Here is an 18,875-nt window from a genome sequence, read left to right on the forward strand (position 1 = left end):
GCACCACACGCTCGTCCACACCATAGTCCTCCTCCTCCTCATACTCCACATCATCGTACTTATGGTGCTCGTTCAGAAGTGAGATTTTCACGATGGAGCTGATGTCTCCCAGCTCAGCGTCGCTGCTGTTTTTGGCAGTAGCTCTGCTGTTCGGAGTGCTGTGTCTCTGTGTTGCTGCTTGATGCCTTTTTGAGACCTTTTCCCTCCTGCGCCTGGAATCTGACGCACTTCCAGAAACACCACCTCCGCTTCCTGCATTTCTGGATGCTGAGTGTTGATGCCTCTCACTGTTCCTCCGCTGTAGCAGCAGAACAGCCTCAGGTGTGAGAGTTAGTGTGAAACGGGCCTCCTCCTGATGCCTGGCCCTCGTCTTCACCTCTGGTTCATTCCTTACAGAGCTCTGGATCGTGTGTTTGTGCTGCTCTACCTTAGACAGAGATTCACCCGAGCTGGAGGCTGGAAAGCTGTCTGTTTGTGATGAAGGCAACAATCTGTCCCTTCTCTGTGCGTGCAGCTCTGCACCTTTTGCAGTTGGCAGATGACTCCTGGGTTGGCTTTTCTTCCCCAGCTGCTTGAGGTTTGAAGCCAGTCGCTCCTTCACTGAGCTGCCTTTGTCGTCTCTTTGAACCTTCGTCTTGGCCACAGTAGTTTTAGATGAAGTGTTGTTGATAGGTCTCTCCTTCCCGGTCAGTCCTGACACAGAGCGTGCAATCGACACAGGTGGGATGAATGGCATTTTGGCAACACACAGGATCAAATATGAGAGAAGCTCAGTTTTGCTTTTGAAGTGCGGGAAGAAAAAAGAAGAGCGTACTAAGGAGGAAACCGATTTACTGAGGGGATACTCAGGCGCATCCTCGGCCATGCAGGGGTCAGCAGTGAGTCTCCGCTGATCCACCAGTGCTCATCCACCCTGGAAGGACAGACAACCTGTCAAGGTCTTATACCTGAGCAGCGGGAGGGCGTGGCATGGCATGCCTCAGTAGGCGTGCATGACCTCAGTGGAAGGGAATGAAGGGTTTTGCTGCAACTCAAACGCTCATTACTCTGAGGCTCAAAGATCTAAAATAGACCCACACCTTTAATCCTCTGGTGTCATCAGTGAAGGCACGTTTACTACACACAGTGCAAGTGCACATGCCGGCTTAATCCGCACAGGCTGCTTTGATGACTGCAGAGAAAATGAGGTTGGAATCAGTATCCATGGCAAACATGTAGAATCTGTGGAAACCAAGTCTAAATTAATGTGGAACTTTATTCTTGACTTTGAATAAAGTAGTTTGACAAATTAATAAAGAAATCAAGGTTACACTCAGTAGCTTTTCTCATAGCATCTGACTGCATCTCATGGTGTTCATCAAGTGAATCCTCCAGTTTTCTCTTTTTTAGTGAAAAGATGATTTGGTTGGAGTTATTTATTTCAAGCAAAATATAAATGACTCATGTCCAAGCTTGGCATTTGTTCCTGTTGTGTGCTCTTCTTTTATACGACAGAAAACATTCAGTAAAGATTGCCACAGAAAACATTTATTTGATATGATTTTTTAAAAAAGACATGATTAAAATAGTTAAAAATCCACATGGCATGAGTATCTTTTGTACATTTTATACATTTAAACATATACATCTACATATAAGTTATCCTAACTACCTGCAACAGTCCATCTGAATGTCTGTTACAGTGGAAAAAAAACACATTAACCAGTTGGTAGTTCAGCACGTGTGTTCATTCACAACATGTCTTCCTGTGTATGTGGAGGACCCTTCGACAGCGAGGACAAGTGTGATAGGCGTCCTTGAAATGGTTCACAAATAATGGAATCAGGCAGCATCCAAGCAGCAACCTGTCAGACAGAAATTATACATCAGTCTTTGCCTTTTGAATGTGTGTATCTGTGTGAGTGATAATTCATTTAATCAGATTTAGCTGTTTGAAAGAGTCTCTCCTCACCCGCATAACACAAACACGAGACACATGAGCCACGCGTGAGTCCCGACTCGGTAGGTGACCTGCGTGGTGACCTGAGTCTGACAAAATGGGCACGTTGTCAGAGCTGGAGAGCGACACAGCTCTGTTTCATAGCTCACAAACTTCAGCCTGGGAGTAGATGGAGGGACAGTGGACACTAAAGAGAAGACATGGAAGGATGAAAAAGACTGCTTCTACACTTCACGTAAAGAGCAAATGCAGCAGTACATAGAAGACAGTACCATCCCATGCACTTAGTGTTCATGATTTACACATTTTTTAAATAGTATATGGACAATTAAACACTATTAATGGACAGACAACTCTACAACCAACACCTCCCAACTTAAAATGACTTACTAAAATCTACACTTGAGTATAAAAGGAGAGGACATCTCTGAATTTTGAACAAAGAAAACGTTGACATGTTCAAAATGGAGGCAAACATGGAGTGAGCATGTACCTGGCAGAGGTGATTGAGCTTGGGTGGAGCAGGCAACCCCAGGAGAAAAGGAGAAGGAAGGAGGTGGCGGTGGAGGGCTGAAAGGTGAGTGAATATGGTAGATCCTCACATCGTGCCCTGTGTGACTGTTGTCTGGAAAAGCAAATACACACAAGTTTCTTTTAGCTGTTAAAAATGGGTCCTGTATAACCAAGCAGACTGAAAGGGTATTTTACCTGGTAAGAAGTACGCTGGAGGGGTAGGAAACGGTTCCTCCACCTTTGACCCCATTTAACAATTTGGTGATGTTCCACAAAAAGCGAGAGTGAGGATATGAATGTATTTTGATGTTTTTACAGCCAGCAGCAGCTCATCTGCAGTTCTACCAGGTGTGGTGGAGAGGTACTAATTGAAACCTCTTCTGATTGGTTTAAGAACATATTACCCACAAATCAACAGCAGGATGAGCTTTCAGATGAGGAAGAAGTGATTTGGGGGTAATTTTTTAAAAAGCTGCACTACCTTCCTTATGTTTACTGCAGACATGCATCCCAATTTCACTGACTTCCTTACAACTGTATGGTGCCAATGATAACTCCTATTTACAGTTGCAGGCACCGGAACAGCAGATACGGGTTAAGAACATACACAGAGAGATTAACATTGTTGGGGACCTTTGGGAGAAAATTATCTTGTAGCCCCCTATTAACCCAGGTCCTCCCAGCCTCTCTATTCAAGATGAAATAGTACATAATTACAGGAATGTAAGGACAATATTAATAGATTAAAACAAGATTCTGACAAGGACCCTGACCAAGACAGAGACTCAAGATGAACCTATTAAAGCAGGTCCCATCTGAAGATCTTAATCCTTAATCCCGTAATATACAAACATTTTTTTTCTGTTTGTTTGTAATTTAAATGTATATTCAGACTTTCGCAAACAAAACTACAATCAACTATAAAGGTGTGGCTTTCAGGGCCCCTGGGAATCTGTGGCACTTGTCCACTTGTCGCCTTGATTAGAAATAACTTCTTTCCCTCATCGCACTCATTTCATGCAAGACAGACTCGATGTATAGCAGTGTTGTCCAAGCTATGCGCTAGATAGTGGCGTTTTGTAACCGGTTTGGCCACTTTGGATGTTTCTATTTGGGCCACTAGAGGAGCTCTTTCGTGCTCATCGTAGTTGGTGTGACACTTCGATGTGAACGAGGATTTTCAGTTGAATGTAACAGCTAGCGTGATGACGCTAAGCTAGCTGTCAGCCAGGCATCCACAGGTTTTGCTGCCGAGTTAGCTACCGGATGCTCCCGGTCGTATCCTACTGGCCGTCTTGACATTCCCTCAACATTCCTGGACGAATTCGTGTCGACTGACCAGAGTCCGCGAATTCGGGTCCATTCCTGATTTAACCTTTCCCGTTAGCATAACTCAGCTTACCGGCTAACGAGAGCGCACACTCGGAGAACCGGACTGACGAGGTAATTTAGCATGAGAGCTTGCTTGTGGTGTAGCTATCGTCGGGAGTAAAGGCTTCTCGTCCGAGGAAAAACCGTGGTCTGATACAGAAAAAAGAGGCCTTCTGGCAAACGCGTGGACAGCAACACGTCTATGTATTTCTCAGAAGACCAGTATTTCTGCAAGGCCAATCTAACACCGGCGAACAGTTAGCTTTAGCTAGCAATTTGATTCACTTGCTAGTAACGTTAGTAAGGTATTGCTAGTGTCAATGATTTAACGTTTCCGAGTGAGGCAACTCACCTAGTCACGATAATGTTATAGTCGCTAGCTAATCAAGACAGCTTGACTTCATAAAAGTGGTTAACTTAGCATGCCATGATAAATAAATTCAGACTGTGGTGGAAGTTAGCTGCTAACGTTAGCTAGCCTGGCAATATTATTTTGGCTACGTTAACATAGGCTAGTTGAAGCAGCCTTTCAGTGTTTTGACTGATTGGGTTCAGCTAAAGTATCCACGCTAATGCGGCCAGCTAACAAATGGAATCCGAATTATCTTTGCAATTAAGTTAACAGTTAACTGGCCGTCGCATTTTTAGAAGTGATCAAGGAGAGTTTTTATTATCCACGGTCATCTGCGGAGTTTTAAAGCCCAGAGAGGCTGAGTTCAGTCGAGCTGCTTGCTCAGGATTTCTGTTCTCGCTAGTTGCTAAACTAAGTTTTGCTGTGTGACTTCGCAGAGTTCCACTTAAGGACCACACCCAGACAAGATGTCCCTTCATCAGTTTCTGTTGGAACCCATCACCTGCCACGCGTGGAACCGCGATAGGACACGTAAGGCTCGGATGTTTCCTCCATTATATGAGTACCACTGCTAACTTGCTCAGTGCATACCAGTTAAGAAATTAAATAACTGGTTGCAGTTAATGCCTTTGAAAATAACTGGGTGTAGCATATATTTTGGAGATCAGGATTGCAATTTCAGCCACATAAATAATATTTTTCCACTATCCGTTTTCAGAATTTGTCAACTCTTTCATTGACTTGTCAAGCCTGGTATTTGGCAGATAGCAGAAACTGGTAGAGCTTGTTTGTTATCTGAACTTCCAGCCTGTCAACCAGCTGTTTTTTTTTTTTTTTTTCTTGCAGAAATTGCCATCAGTCCTAATAACCATGAAGTCCATATTTACAAGAAGAGTGGCAACCAGTGGGTTAAGACCCATGAGCTGAAGGAGCACAATGGACACATAACAGGTATTTAATCAGCCTGCTGTAGACAGTTTTTAAAGCTTATTAAGAGTAGGTAGATATTTATTATTATTAATATTTCAGTCATCTTCTGTGTTCATATAGCTACCCATAAACAAATGTGTCTAGAATGGTCATTAACAAGAATTGAAACACATTAAATACACATGTATGATTCTAAATGATCAGTCTTTATAAAAATGTATTCAGCTCTAGAAAGTGTCGTCATAATTCACTTCATGATTATTGCCATGGTTGGTCATTAATTACATAGCCTCTGTTGTGTTGTAGGTATTGACTGGGCTCCCAAAAGTGACCGTATAGTGACATGTGGAGCAGACCGTAATGCCTATGTGTGGTCCCAGAAGGAGGGGGTATGGAAGCCCACACTGGTCATCCTCAGGATCAATCGGGCCGCCACCTTCGTCAAGTGGTCTCCACTGGAGAACAAGTTTGCAGTCGGTAGTGGTGCTCGACTCATCTCTGTCTGCTACTTTGAGTCTGAGAATGACTGGTGAGAGTGTTTGTACAGTTATGACATTTTGCAAATATATGTACTGAAATTTAATACAACAATGGATGGAAGATTATAGCCAAATTGATTATTCTGATTATGTTACTAAATGTTGTAGTTATTTTTGCACTTTAATATACATTATGTTGTCACTTTTTTGTAAGTGCAGCATTGCAGTGAGATGGTGGTATTTTTACCTTAATTTTTGTTCACCTGTGAAAGTCACATTATTTACTAATTTATTACTTTGGGACAAAGCAACAACCCTGAATCTGTACCTGTTTGCCATCACCTGATTTAAAACCAAAGTACTGTGTTGAGTGCAAATGAGTGATATAAATCTGCTGCAAGGCTCGAAAGGTTATCTTTTCTAACACCAACGATAATAAAGCATAGTTCAGTTTTGCTTAACTACACTCACAAATTTTTACCCATTTGAAATATATTGTTGAAACATTGGTATATTAGAAATGTCTTTCCACATTCCATATTAAAGATGTCAGTGCTTTTTCAAATGCTTCAGGTGGGTCAGCAAGCACATCAAGAAGCCAATCCGCTCCACCATCCTCAGTCTGGACTGGCATCCCAACAACATCCTGCTGGCCGCTGGATCCTGTGACTTCAAATGCAGGTGAATGTTGTTAACAGTGAAGCTCATGAGGCAAAGAGATGAAGATTAAATGATTGCAAACCTGCCAACAACCTCTCTTCTTCTTGTGCTTTCTATTCTGTTTTTTTGCTTTTGCTCTCCCCACTTCTCTCTCTCTCTGGCCTCCAGGGTGTTCTCAGCCTACATTAAGGAGGTGGAAGAGAAACCAGGTCCCACACCCTGGGGCAGCAAGATGCCATTTGGGGCAGTGCTAGCAGAATTCGGAGGAGCAGGTTTGTGTCTGTGTCTTTATATGTGACAGTAAAAAACCTCTTATGTATGACTTGCTGTAGGCCTTTGAACTAAACCAGACCTGTCTTGCACTTTGTGTCTGTTAGGTGGAGGGGGTTGGGTCCACTCTGTCTCTTTCTCAGCCTCTGGTAACCGTCTGGCCTGGGTCAGCCATGACAGTACAGTCACTGTGGTGGACAGCTCTAAGACTGCCAGGTATAGTCATTTCTAAGCATAGAGGGATCTTGTGCATGGTTGTAACCAGCAGGTTTCTCAGATGAAATGTGCCTTGAGGAGTTTTTGTGTAAATAAACGTTATATTTACGTTCAGTGTTACTTAGTAAAACACACTGTGTATATCCTTGCCGTCTTAATGAATGTGTTGAATGCATTTCCTTCCTCATAAAACCTTGGCAAAGCAAAAGTATTTTAAATCCTGTATTTACATCCAGTTTTGTAGGCATGCAGTCTTCTTCTACACTGCCTTTGATGGCACATTGCTGCATTTCTTGGCATGTTAACCACCACCCATAGATCGCTGGAAAAGATTAAAACCATTGGCAGGAATGTGTGTCATGTCACGTACGTGTGTTCGCGCACACGAACACCAGATAAACAAATATTGCGATGGGTGCAGGTGTCAGTACACTCACTGTTTGCCAGTTGCAGTGATGAAGGAGACAATGATCTGATGGAAATGCAGAAAATGTTTCCATGTAGAATATAGATGGATGATGACTGAAGTTTCAGCTAATATAAGTCGAAGAAGATAACTTAGAGCTGGACCAGGTGCCTTTTTTGCTTTGACAGCAACTAAAAATGAAAAAGGAGCTAAAAAAAGGAGCTATCCTCTTAACCAAACAGGCAGAGGGGATACAGAGATTACTCTTTTTAGTGAACAGATGAGTATAGAGCAGAAAGTACGTCCCAAGCGGTTTAGTGATGTCCAAAAAATGAGTAACCCCTTTCAAAAAATTAAAATATCCTCCCACACATTCTTCATGCTGAAAAGCAATCCATCACATTAAAAAAGGATATTCACTAAATTAATGGGTTTGTTTGTTGTATGCTGTCTGTTTAAGCTTTTCAAAGGACAATAAAATCAGTTGAATTTCAAGATTATAAATAATTGGAGTGTGTGTTCAGTCCTTCACAGCTGAAGACGGAGTTCCTTCCTCTCCTCAGCGTCATTTTTGTTTCAGAGAACAGTCTAGTAGCTGCGGTAAGAATAAAACACACACTCTAACATATTTCTATGCACAAATATACAGCAAGTAAGGAATGGCGTTTTAAATCCATTGATTGTGTCTTCAGGGCCACGACTGTTGCCCCATGCTGTTCCGTTGCGACGATGGTGGAACGCTGACATTTGTGTCAAAGCTCGACCTCCCCAAGCAGAGCATCCAGAGGAACATCTCTGCCATGGAGCGCTTCAGGAACATGGACAAGCGAGCCACCACCGAGGACCGCAACACTGCCCTGGACACAGTGCACCAGAACAGCATCACGTAAGTCACGCTGATGGGATCAGTGCAGGGCAGTGCATTTTCATTTTAGGATGTTGTTAATGTTTTCTTAGGTTTTTAATTAAACTTGATCAGCGTACACCTGAAGTACAGTGTTTCTCCTCTGTTTAAATGAAGATTTGCCTCTTTTCCTCAACAGTTCATCACCAGCTTGTACTAGTTACATTTTGTTTTGTGTCATCTTCAGTAAAGAGTTTGGTTTAGTAGTTCTCAGCTTACCGACCTTTAAATCACGATGGAGAAAAACTTACACTTATGAGCTCATCTGAATTCAAGCACTGATATAATCAGATCTGTCCACCGTGCCATGTTTTCCAACAATGAACCATTTGGTTTCATGTCAAATGGCAAACCTTTTATGCAGTTTTTGTTTGTTTTGTTTATTATAGGGATTTTGAGACATAGATTTAGTTTTTTCTTGAGGAATAGTTTGACATTTTGGGACACAAGGTCACTCACTTTCTTGCCAGAGTTGGACAAGAAACTTAATTTTGCTTATATCTGTATGGTCAATGTGAAGCTACAGGGAGCAGCTGGTTAGCTTAGCTTAGCACATACACTGGAAGCAAGGGGAAACAGCTATGCGAAGGTAATAAAATCCACCACTGTGTATACATTGTGAGTATTATTTTATCAGACCCTCATGGCGTTATTTTGAAATCCATCATTCTGATTTTCAATTTTCTAACTTCTTCACCCCTTTTAAAACTGCCCATATGTGTCTTCATGTCTGGTCTTTAGCCAAGTGTCTATCTATGAGGGAGACAAAAGGGATTGTCGCAAGTTCTGCACCACAGGCATTGATGGGGCAATGACTATTTGGGACTTCAAGGTACAAATACACAGATCAGCCATCCTCCTCACACACTTGTTTTCTCAGATCAGCTCTAACTCTCTTGTGTGTTTGCCTCCTCAGAGTCTAGAAGCTTCTATCCAGGGTCTCCGCATCATGTGAAGAAATCTTGTGGATGAATGAAGAGACGCTGCGGCCTCACCTCCCCCCCACAGCTCACCCCGTAGTCCTCCCTCCTCTCCCCCTTCCACCTCCCCCCCTCCGCTCCCGCGACGCAGCCAGTAACACACACAACTGACCACCTTATCAAGTGTCTGCTGAAGCACTGATCAGACCATAACACACTCTTGTGAGTGTGTGCAAACACTCTCACCCGCACACTAAAGTACATGCATACACTACACACACACACACACTGAGCTGACGTGTGACATCACTGTTGATTTTTTTTTCTTTTTTGTCTGTTTTTAAAATGAAGGTTAACCAGGTGTCAAAGTGGGAAGGTCCTCTGACACGTATTAAAACGTGACGTGAAATGTGTGTTTTTATGTTCTCTAACCTCCTGTACCAAAAGTTGAACACTAAAAGGTGCGTTTTATCCAAAAGTCAGACTGTATTTCACCACAGATTAACCTCAGCGTGATCTCCGAATATCAATGTTTAGCAGATCGGAGGACGTGATGCTTTACTTCCTGGAGTATGGTGAATATTCTCCAGCAGGTGAAGTCATTGTTTTGATTTGGACCCAGGTTATTGATACTCTGAGGTCACGTTGCTGGTTGGCTGTAGAGAGCTGTACAGGATCTGATGGTGGAGAGAGAAAGCAGCTGTCTAAACTCTGCAGAGTCACGGCTGTCCAGCACTAGGCTCTGTAGCTACTACACTAAAACCACACAAGATGGAGGATTTCTATGTAACTGATCATGAGGTAGACATGAAATAAAGATGAAATACATTTACAGTACGCAAGTCACTTGACTGTTCTCTTCCTTTGTTTTGTGCCCAACACACAGTAACTAGTTAGCCTTCAGTGCATGTGCAGCGCTAGTGTTTGTATTTCTGAAATCTGCAAGCCGTGTTTGTGCTTGTGTGTTTAAAATTTCTCAGGCTGGATGTAGTTGGAGTGTGTTTGCTGTAGATTGGTTAATCCCTGCATTCATGCATTTTCTCAGCGAGAAAGGTTTAATTTCTGAAGTCTAAGATGAAAATGACCGTAGATGCTGTGCACGAAAGCCCTTTAAAGGAACAAAGCTGATTCTTCACAGATGTAGTTGTTGACTCAAAGAAAATGACTGAAACTACACAAGCAGGTAGCTGGAGGAGAAACCCTAAATCTTCAGCAGTGCTTCAGGTTCATACTGTTACACTTCTCAGCAGCCATGTTTTTTTCTTTTTTTTCTTTTTTTTCTATACAGTATTTGTTTATCTTGAGCCATGCTCGCAGCCCCTTTAGGTTGTACTTGGATGCAGCTGTGCTGAGGCTAAATGCTTAAGTAAGCTAGCATTTGCTAACTAGCAGTAAACAGTATAGGTGAGGCTGATGGTTGTTGTTTGTGGTGGTCATGGAAAATTACATTTAAACAAGACTAAGAGTCAGCAGCCAAGCTTGCGGCTATGTGAGGCTGTACTCAGAGGGTTTTTGTGCTAAATGCTAACATCAGCATGCTAACATGCTCACAATGACAATGTTAACATGCTGATGTTCTCCACAAATGAAGTTTTCCATCTTAGTTTGGTCTATTAGCATGCTAACATTTGTTAATTCTAACCCTAAACACAAAGTACAATGATGTTACTGTCATTAGTTTTACAGGTAGGTCAAAAACCAAAGAACTATGAGGTTAAAATGTAAATTTTCCCACAATTTCCATATTTTTTATTATTATTTGCCATGGCCACACACGGATGGTCAAGAGAAAAGTAGAAAAAAGTGAAATGGAAATAAGTGGTTTAAGGATTCTCGTGTCCATTGTAGGCCCTTAGAGAAAAGATGAAAATAAAAAGAGTTGTACAAACTCCCACTCTTCACTTGTCTGCTATGACAAACAAGTTAGAGTTCAGTTTCATTTTTCTGTCCTAAAAACCAGCACTAGCACAGACAGAAAGGTCTCTAACCTAAGTCAACATCCACTGCTGATTTTAAATTTCATGCGCAAAGTGGGAATCTTCCAGGGAAAGCACAGAAACTTGGGAGGTGGGATATCTGAGGGAAATCTAAATAAAATACATGTGGAAAAAAAATTGAAGCAACTAGATTGTGTTGCCAACTTCTCTCCTGACGCCACCCGTTCCTCCCCCCACCTGCAGTTTGCTTTTCTTCCCCTTTTCCTTGTTCCTCTTTCTTTATGCAGAAATACGTCCCTCCCCCTTTTTTCCGTGTCTTTCATGCTTTATAGGTTTTTTTTTTTTTGGCCTCCCCCTCAGTTTCGACCTCCTCCTTCTTGCAGAACATTGTATTCGTGCTCCTCCCTCTCTTCCTAGTTTCACTGGTGCAAAAACCTCAAACTCCTTTCCCTTCTGTTCCTGTTAAAAATGAAGCGTTTGCTCCCATTCTCTCACATTTTTGAAATGTTACACCCATGATCTTTTCTGCCTTGAGCATAAGCCTGCACAAACTTCCTGTATGTCTCCCCCTCTGTGCTTCACTGTACCCTCCTCCACTTCCCCCTCTGACCTCTCCTCCCTCTCTTCAGCTCAGCTTCGCTCTTCCTGAGCTCACTCTGTCGTTAGCGTTCGCGTTGACTGGCCAGAGTCCGCGAGCTGAACACCCTCATCTTTATTTGATCCGCCACCTTCCTCTGCCTCTCCCTGTTCCTCTCTTCTTTCTCTCTCTCCATCTCTGCAGCTATTCACCCATTCATCTCTGTCCAGCCCTCAGGGTAAGTAGCCTAGAAAATATTTAACAGTTGACTGAGTTTGCTTTGACATGTCAGTAATGCACATACACACACACACACACACACACACACTCACACACAAACACACACTTTGTTCGTGTAATACATTTTCAGGAAAAAGCTAAATGTGTGCAACAGGCAGTCCAACCCACACACACTCAGTCAGAGCTCAGAAATGTGGATGTTATTATGTAAAATTAGTGCTTGTGAAATAACTGCCTGTGATGGAGATGTTTGTCTTTATTTCCTGGGTGTGTGCTCTAGCTGTGAAGTTTGATTGCGAGATGTGTGTAACCCCGAACCTGCATCATTCCCCTCATGCCTCTCAAAGTCTGGATTCCATTAAGACAACCTGAGTGTGATAAGCTCAGTGTGTTTTTCTGTGCACAGACGGTTAATATTGGCTGATGGTGTGTTTTACTTCTCAAAGTGCCTCACAGTCTGGACCAACTCTGACTGTCTTGATAAATACTTTTGTAACTTTAATTACAGTTTGTATCTTTGTCGTGTTTTTCTTTCTCTTTCATCTAACAAGAACCTTCAAACTTCTGTTTTTCCAGACTTGACTGTTATCTTCCAGCCCACCACCACTGGTTCCTCACACCACTTCCTGGTCTGTTTCTACCATCCGATTGGCCATGTCGTACTATAGCTTTCTGCTGGAACCAATTAGCTGCCATGCCTGGAATAAAGATCGTACCCGTGAGTCTGCTCGCCTTTTCTGATTGGTCACTTGGGCCTTGTCTTTCAGTCTCCTCATCTCTAAACTGCACACCATTTTAAACACAGACATCATGGAACATCTTGCTTCAACCGGAGTCTACGCCAAAGAACAAATAGTGTAATAGTTGGAGGTTTGTGATTGGCTCCCAGGTGGGAGAAGGTATTTCCTGTTTCCTGTAAGGCTGAGGGTGGCGTCTAGGGGCCTTTCTGAGAGGCTCTTGTGCTCCGTTAGCTCCAGGAAACTAATGCCATATTTGGCTGTTTTGATCAGCGCTTTGGTTTCTGGGCAAAGCGGATGTAATAGGCAGCTGTGGTCAAGTCATCGAGTCATGCAGTTGTAGTTTCACTCAACTTACAAGCTGAACACTTTAGCTGGCTCAGCTTGCAGACTGAACGCTCACAAAAAAAAAAAAAAAAAAGCACACTGAAGCACCCACACTGCTGCTCTCAGACAAACACTACTTCTGACTCATCTGCTGACTAAAACATGTGCACAGTTTGCTACATTATGGGAAGGAAGGCCGCAGTTCTCGCACATTGTCTATTTAAAGATACCATGTGTCTGTGTGCTGCCTGCAGGCAGATACATACTGTATTTCTCTAGTTTCTTCTGTTCTCATGCACCCAGTCAGCTGCTCTGCGTTCCACTTCGCTTCGTCAGTCACTCTCTACTTTGCCCTCACACTGGTGGACTTCCCATTTATATATTCTACTGATTCTCACTGCTTTCTCTGCTGATGCACGTTGAACCTAAATGTGATTTTGTGCTTCAGAGATCGCCTTGTGTCCCAACAACCACGAGGTCCACATCTACAAGAAAGATGGTACCAAGTGGAGCAAGATCCACGAGCTGAAGGAGCACAATGGGCAGGTGACAGGTGAGACACAGCAATGCATTTCCTGTCTGCACATACTGTTCAATCCATGTCTTTTAAAACTCCAGCTGTCCTGCCCAGAAGTACCTAATAAACAAAGCAGAAGATTTAAAGGAATAGTTCCACATTTTGAGAAATACACTTATTTGCTTTGTTGTTGAGGTAGATGAGAACATCTGTATCACTTTCTGTCTGTATGAAGCTGCAGCCAGCAGCCTGTTAGCTTAGCTTAGCACAAATACTGGCCTGCCTCTGTTCAACAGTAATAAAATCCACCTACCAGCATGTTTATAGCTGACCAGTGAACATGCACATCTCGTTTGTTTAATCCGTAAATCCAAAGCACACATTGTGCTTTTATGTTGGTTAAGTACTGAATTATTTCTGACGAGCCACCGTGACTTCCGGAGTCACAGCAAGACTCCAGACTGCTGATGTCCCATTTCTGGTATTTGTGATAATAATAATAATAATAATAATAATAATAATAATAGTAATAATAATAATAACGTTTATTTGTAGAACACTTTTCATACAGGAATCACAGCTCAAAGTGCTTTACAAGAAAGAAATCACATGTACCAAGTGAGTGCTTTACATAGAAAAGACAGGACGGACAAGAATGTATGTAAAATAAGGTAAAATCCACTTGATAATGATGATAAGGATGAAAGTAAAAATAGAGACAATGCATAAAACCAATAAAATATCACATAATAATCACAATAAAATATTAAAATATAGGTAAAGATAGAGTAAGGATGGAAATAAAAACAAGGATTGAGCATCAAATCGCAGGATAAAATAATAAAATAAAGGTTAAAATTGATTACATAGAATGCATAAAATCAAATAAAATACAACATTTCAACAGAAGTGCAGCAGTGCATAAGTGTGAGGCAAAGCACAAACGTTTTAGATCTATATCAGAAACCAATAGCTGGTTAATTAAATGCTTAATTGATTAAATGCTTAATTTAAATATATATCATTAATTTGAATATATTGAGCACAGAGGTAAAGGATCAATAAGAGGTTCTCTCTCCGGCAGGTATTGACTGGGCTCCAGAGAGTAACCGCATAGTTACTTGCGGAGCGGACCGTAATGCCTATGTGTGGACCCTAAAAGAGGGCACGTGGAAGCCCACCCTGGTCATCCTCAGGATCAACCGCGCTGCTCGATGTGTGAAGTGGTCGCCCCGAGAGAACAAGTTTGCCGTTGGCAGCGGCTCACGCCTCATCTCTATCTGCTACTTTGAGCAGGAAAACGACTGGTGAGGTTTTAGAGGATGGCTTCCAGCCCCTAATTTACACGAAAGGCTGCATTTGATTGCTATGAACCATACATAAGGAGACTCCAGCATGCTGTGTTGTCCCCTGTAGGTGGGTGTGTAAGCACATCAAGAAGCCGATCCGCTCCACCATCCTCAGTCTGGACTGGCATCCCAACAATGTCCTGCTGGCTGCTGGATCCTGTGACTTCAAATGCAGGTAACGGCGAATCAGATGAGGTCATAAATATAAAGTAGGCTTTACTACTAACATAATCAAAATCTAAAGTCCAAGCATACCTTCAATCATCCTACAAACACTGTCGCCACTTCATATGCTTTTAGCTGATTTTCATAAAGATGAACAAAAGAGGTTAAAGACTGCAAAGAATGAATTATGATTAAAATTTGCCTGTTCCTCCCAGTATAAATCAGCCATTGTTTTCATCCTCTCGTCCTCCTCGTCCTCCTCCTCATCTCTTCCTCATGTCTTATTCACATCCCGACCCCTCTCGCCAACAGAGTGTTCTCAGCCTACATTAAGGAAGTGGAGGAGAAGCCCGGCCCCACTCCCTGGGGCAGCAAGATGCCATTCGGGGAGATGCTGTTTGAGTCTGGAGGATCTGGAGCAGGTCAGGCTTTGGGCGGAGGCGGTGGGTGGGTGCACAGCGTGTGCTTCTCGCACTCCGGCAACCGCCTGGCCTGGACCTCCCATGACTCCACTGTGTCTGTCGCAGAGGGAGGCAAGACCGGCACGTAAGAGAGGGCTGTGCAGCATATTTGTGTGTTTGTGTGTGTGTGTGCGCACTCTGACCTTTGCTATGACTCCACAGGGTGAGCAGTCTGAGCTCTGAGACACTTCCTCTGCTGTGTGTCACCTTCATCACTGAGAACAGCCTAGTAGCAGCTGTGAGTATTCAGTGCATATCTGAACATCTTCAGCTGTTAATTAACCAGATTATTTTATGTTATTCACATTGTAAAGTTATCTTTGCTCACAGACGAGATCAGCTATCCCAATACTTCTGTCCTCATATCTCTTTTGCTGAACAGTGCCCCCTGTGGCCACAAATAGAAATAACAAGATGATGTCAAACTGAATTTCTTTTTATTTTCCGACACAGTATTTAATCAGTTGCTTTAAAATCATTAATGAAGCATCCTGGCGGCCCAGGAGTTTAACTTCCTTCACATGCATTTTTAGGGGATTGACTATCCAACAAAGGCAAAAATGCTGGAAAAAACTTTCTAATTAGAAAAAGACATCATCATTAGGGCACATTTGACCATCTATAACATGCCAATAATTGGTGTAACAGTAACGATACACAGTTACACAGCAGCAATATGAATCTAAAGTTAGCTAAATAAGGCTAACAAATGTAAGCTGCCATGCTGGTCATACAAGAAAAAGCATGAGTAGCAGAAAAACCTGAGTGTATTTTACAAAAAGTGTGTTTTATTGCTTGTGAATTACATTTTCATTGGTAAAAGAAATCTTTAAAAAGACGCAGATTCTCGTTTTAAAGCCACTTTGCGTACGGCTTGAACTTTTTGACTTTGGCGCCTCCCAGTGGTAGGACTTAAAAAAACATTCTGACAGATGGAGACAAGCAAAAGCCATCAAAGTCATTAAAAAGATTCTGCACATGTTGGTGTTGAGCTTTTTAGCTAAATCTTGAGAGACCAAAAGCGCAACGGATGTCTGCTCTCATTTAATGATATTACATCCATATGGTGCCTTCCTGACTGCACCCTCATGTGTTTCTGCTCCTGCAGGGCCATGACTGTTACCCGGTGCTGTTTGTGTACGACAGCGCCAAAGGCTGCTTGACATTTGGTGGCAAGCTGGACGTTCCTAAGCAGGCGGCCCAGAAGGGCATCAGTGCCAGGGAACGCTTCCAGAACCTGGACCGTCGGGCTTCAGAGACCCAGAGCACCGATAAGGACCTGACCACCCTGCACAAGAACAGCATCAGGTAACGGGAGGAAATAATATACGAGTTTTGGATCTGGACCGTACATCAAGCTGTTTTGAGAGCTTTGAATGAGGTGTGTATTTCTGAATCAAGAGTAGGTGAGATCTGACTCTGAGATCTGGAAATATTGAACTCCTCAAAGTCAGCAGTGGCTCCTGATTTTCACATACACACACAAAATAATTTCTAATTTTGAGGCGCCTTCAGAGTTTGACTTGTCTTGAACAATATTTCAGTGAAATCTCAGTGCTGGAAGGAGGAAGAAACCAGTGCACCAAGTTCTGCACCACCGGCATGGATGGAGGGATGGGCATCTGGGATGTCAAGGTAACACACACGCGCACACACACACAAACACATTGTGCACAGATTAAACAAGCTGTGTGGTATCTTGTTGACATGATGTTTTTTTGATGATTTTTTTGAGTATTTCACACTTTTTTTTCAGACTCTGGAGTCTGCAATGAAGAACCTGAAGATAGTCTGAGTTGAAGTTTACATTACATGCACAAAGTATGTTAGCTTCTGGAGATATGAAGGAAACTGCTGCCTTATTACACAAAGCTTCCTGGCCATATTTTAATCAGGTATTTTTTTTATATACAAGTTAAACGATCAGACTCGGGTTAAACAGTGTTTGTAATCCCTCTGAAGCTCTTTGCTGAGCTTGTTAAACTCAACACTGTATGCAGAGGGACTGACCGGAGGTCTGCAAGCGGTACTTAATGAGTTAGATTAGTATAATCACAGAGAGCTCAGTCTGAGCTGAATGCTTAAAGCAGGAATTTTATATTAACCATGATGAAAGGCTACAGTATTTGTTAAAGCTTATGCTGGTCATAATATGCATTTAATAAATGATTGCTGTTACAGTGCTTCACAATGCTTGGATCATTAGAGGCGTGTGTTTGTGTGTGTGTTTGTCATTGTTTTGGGAAATCTGAGGAAGTTGAATGTGACAGATCATTCTTGACATTAGAATTAGCTGCTGAGAAACCATCCAATTTCCAGGTTCAGCCGCTTGTTCGCTGCTGAGATGCTCAAGAGTCACATAAAGTTTGAGCTGATGAGGACCATGTGGTACAGTCGAAGGCTCAAAGTGTGGGAGTTTACAGTGTGTTTTGTCAACCTGAGAAAGGGGATTCACACAGAAATGACACATGGAGGGCTTTGAAGGTTGGTTTTGATGTTTTCTCACCATCGTTCAATTTGACTGCTTTTAGGCAAAAATTAAAAAACAGTAATAAAGAGATTAAGCACAAGAATTATATCCTAGTAGTGTGGAGGCGGCTTTGGAACAGCAATTAGTCCGTCTTGTGGGAAGGTTCATTTACATAAAATGTAATAGAACAGTTAATGAACGAAATGAGAAAGAAATAAAAGTAAGACATTTCCACAGGCTTCGTTGGTGGCTTGTCAAAGATGTGGGTGGGATTGGTGTAATGTGGACCCATGATGTCAGTATTTCATTTTTTCCTGTTTTTCAAAAATACTTTTTACCAAGTAACACAAGAAACATACAGAGTATACATAAAGAGACAAGACCCCTGCTGAACACTTAATTGTTCCAGCTTCTCAAATGTGAGGATTTGCTGTTTTCCCTTTTAATTATTTTAATAATTTTACCTTATCTTCAATCATTTTCTGGTTTGAACCATTGGTTGGACAAAAGACCCATCGTGAAGATGTCATTTTATTAATTGTGATGGCATTTTTTACAAGCTGATCAATCGAAAGGATGATCAGCGGATTAATCCATAATGTAAACAATCATTTGTTGCAGCCTCCTCAGTCTATAACAGTAAAATATTGCTTTTACATTAATGAATGAGTAATAATGATCTAATAATATATAATATTAGTCTATAACAGTCACAGAGGACATTTTTCTTACTTTCGTACTTTTACTTTAAATACTTGTAACATTTTTAGTGCAGGACTTGAACTTGTAACAGAGTATTTTCACAGTGTTGTGTTAGTACTTTTACTTCAGTCAATGATTGGAACACTTCATCCACCACTGTTCAATAGAACCTAACTGCCTTGTAAAAACCCCAGTTTTTCAAAGTCCACACCTCAAGTTTTCAAGAACTTTCTGTTAAAAAGTTGGTCTTCACACCCAACTGAGATAACCCTGATGACATCACCATGACATCATCAGGGTACTAACCATGGCTTGTGAATTAACCAGCCAGTCTTTGCTGAACACAATAATGAAGCATATATATATCATCATCATCAGCATATTATTATTATTATTATTATTATTATTATTATTATTTCATCAACGAGCCGCC

The 18,875-nt window shown here is 42.0% G+C and overlaps 3 protein-coding genes across 3 annotated transcripts; 2 read left to right on the forward strand and 1 right to left on the reverse strand.

Annotated features, from left to right (window-relative positions):
- Window positions 1-1,726: 1,726 nt before the first annotated feature.
- On the reverse strand, window positions 1,727-2,702 carry LOC143319003 (lipopolysaccharide-induced tumor necrosis factor-alpha factor homolog). The gene is made up of 4 exons (XM_076727559.1): window positions 2,648-2,702; window positions 2,433-2,564; window positions 1,952-2,126; window positions 1,727-1,844 (listed from the first exon to the last, which is right to left on the reverse strand). Exons 1-4 carry the CDS (start codon window positions 2,700-2,702, stop codon window positions 1,727-1,729), a joined length of 480 nt encoding a protein of 159 aa, XP_076583674.1.
- A 713-nt stretch (window positions 2,703-3,415) lies between these two features.
- LOC143320017 (actin-related protein 2/3 complex subunit 1A) lies at window positions 3,416-9,797 on the forward strand. The gene is made up of 11 exons (XM_076729372.1): window positions 3,416-3,895; window positions 4,613-4,706; window positions 5,022-5,126; window positions 5,412-5,634; window positions 6,158-6,265; window positions 6,413-6,516; window positions 6,622-6,730; window positions 7,661-7,736; window positions 7,829-8,022; window positions 8,782-8,872; window positions 8,957-9,797. The coding sequence occupies exons 2-11, from the start codon at window positions 4,643-4,645 to the stop codon at window positions 8,993-8,995; spliced, it is 1,113 nt and encodes a 370-aa protein (XP_076585487.1). The 5' UTR covers window positions 3,416-3,895; window positions 4,613-4,642; the 3' UTR covers window positions 8,996-9,797.
- A 1,446-nt stretch (window positions 9,798-11,243) lies between these two features.
- Window positions 11,244-17,474, forward strand: LOC143320016 (actin-related protein 2/3 complex subunit 1B-A-like). Its single transcript, XM_076729371.1, has 10 exons — window positions 11,244-11,712; window positions 12,291-12,432; window positions 13,227-13,331; window positions 14,380-14,602; window positions 14,712-14,819; window positions 15,122-15,355; window positions 15,433-15,508; window positions 16,379-16,578; window positions 16,815-16,905; window positions 17,027-17,474. Exons 2-10 carry the CDS (start codon window positions 12,369-12,371, stop codon window positions 17,063-17,065), a joined length of 1,140 nt encoding a protein of 379 aa, XP_076585486.1. The 5' UTR covers window positions 11,244-11,712; window positions 12,291-12,368; the 3' UTR covers window positions 17,066-17,474.
- Window positions 17,475-18,875: the final 1,401 nt, after the last annotated feature.

Source organism: Chaetodon auriga, chromosome 4 (assembly GCF_051107435.1).
Source record: "Chaetodon auriga isolate fChaAug3 chromosome 4, fChaAug3.hap1, whole genome shotgun sequence".
NCBI classification, from domain to species: domain Eukaryota; kingdom Metazoa; phylum Chordata; class Actinopteri; order Chaetodontiformes; family Chaetodontidae; genus Chaetodon; species Chaetodon auriga.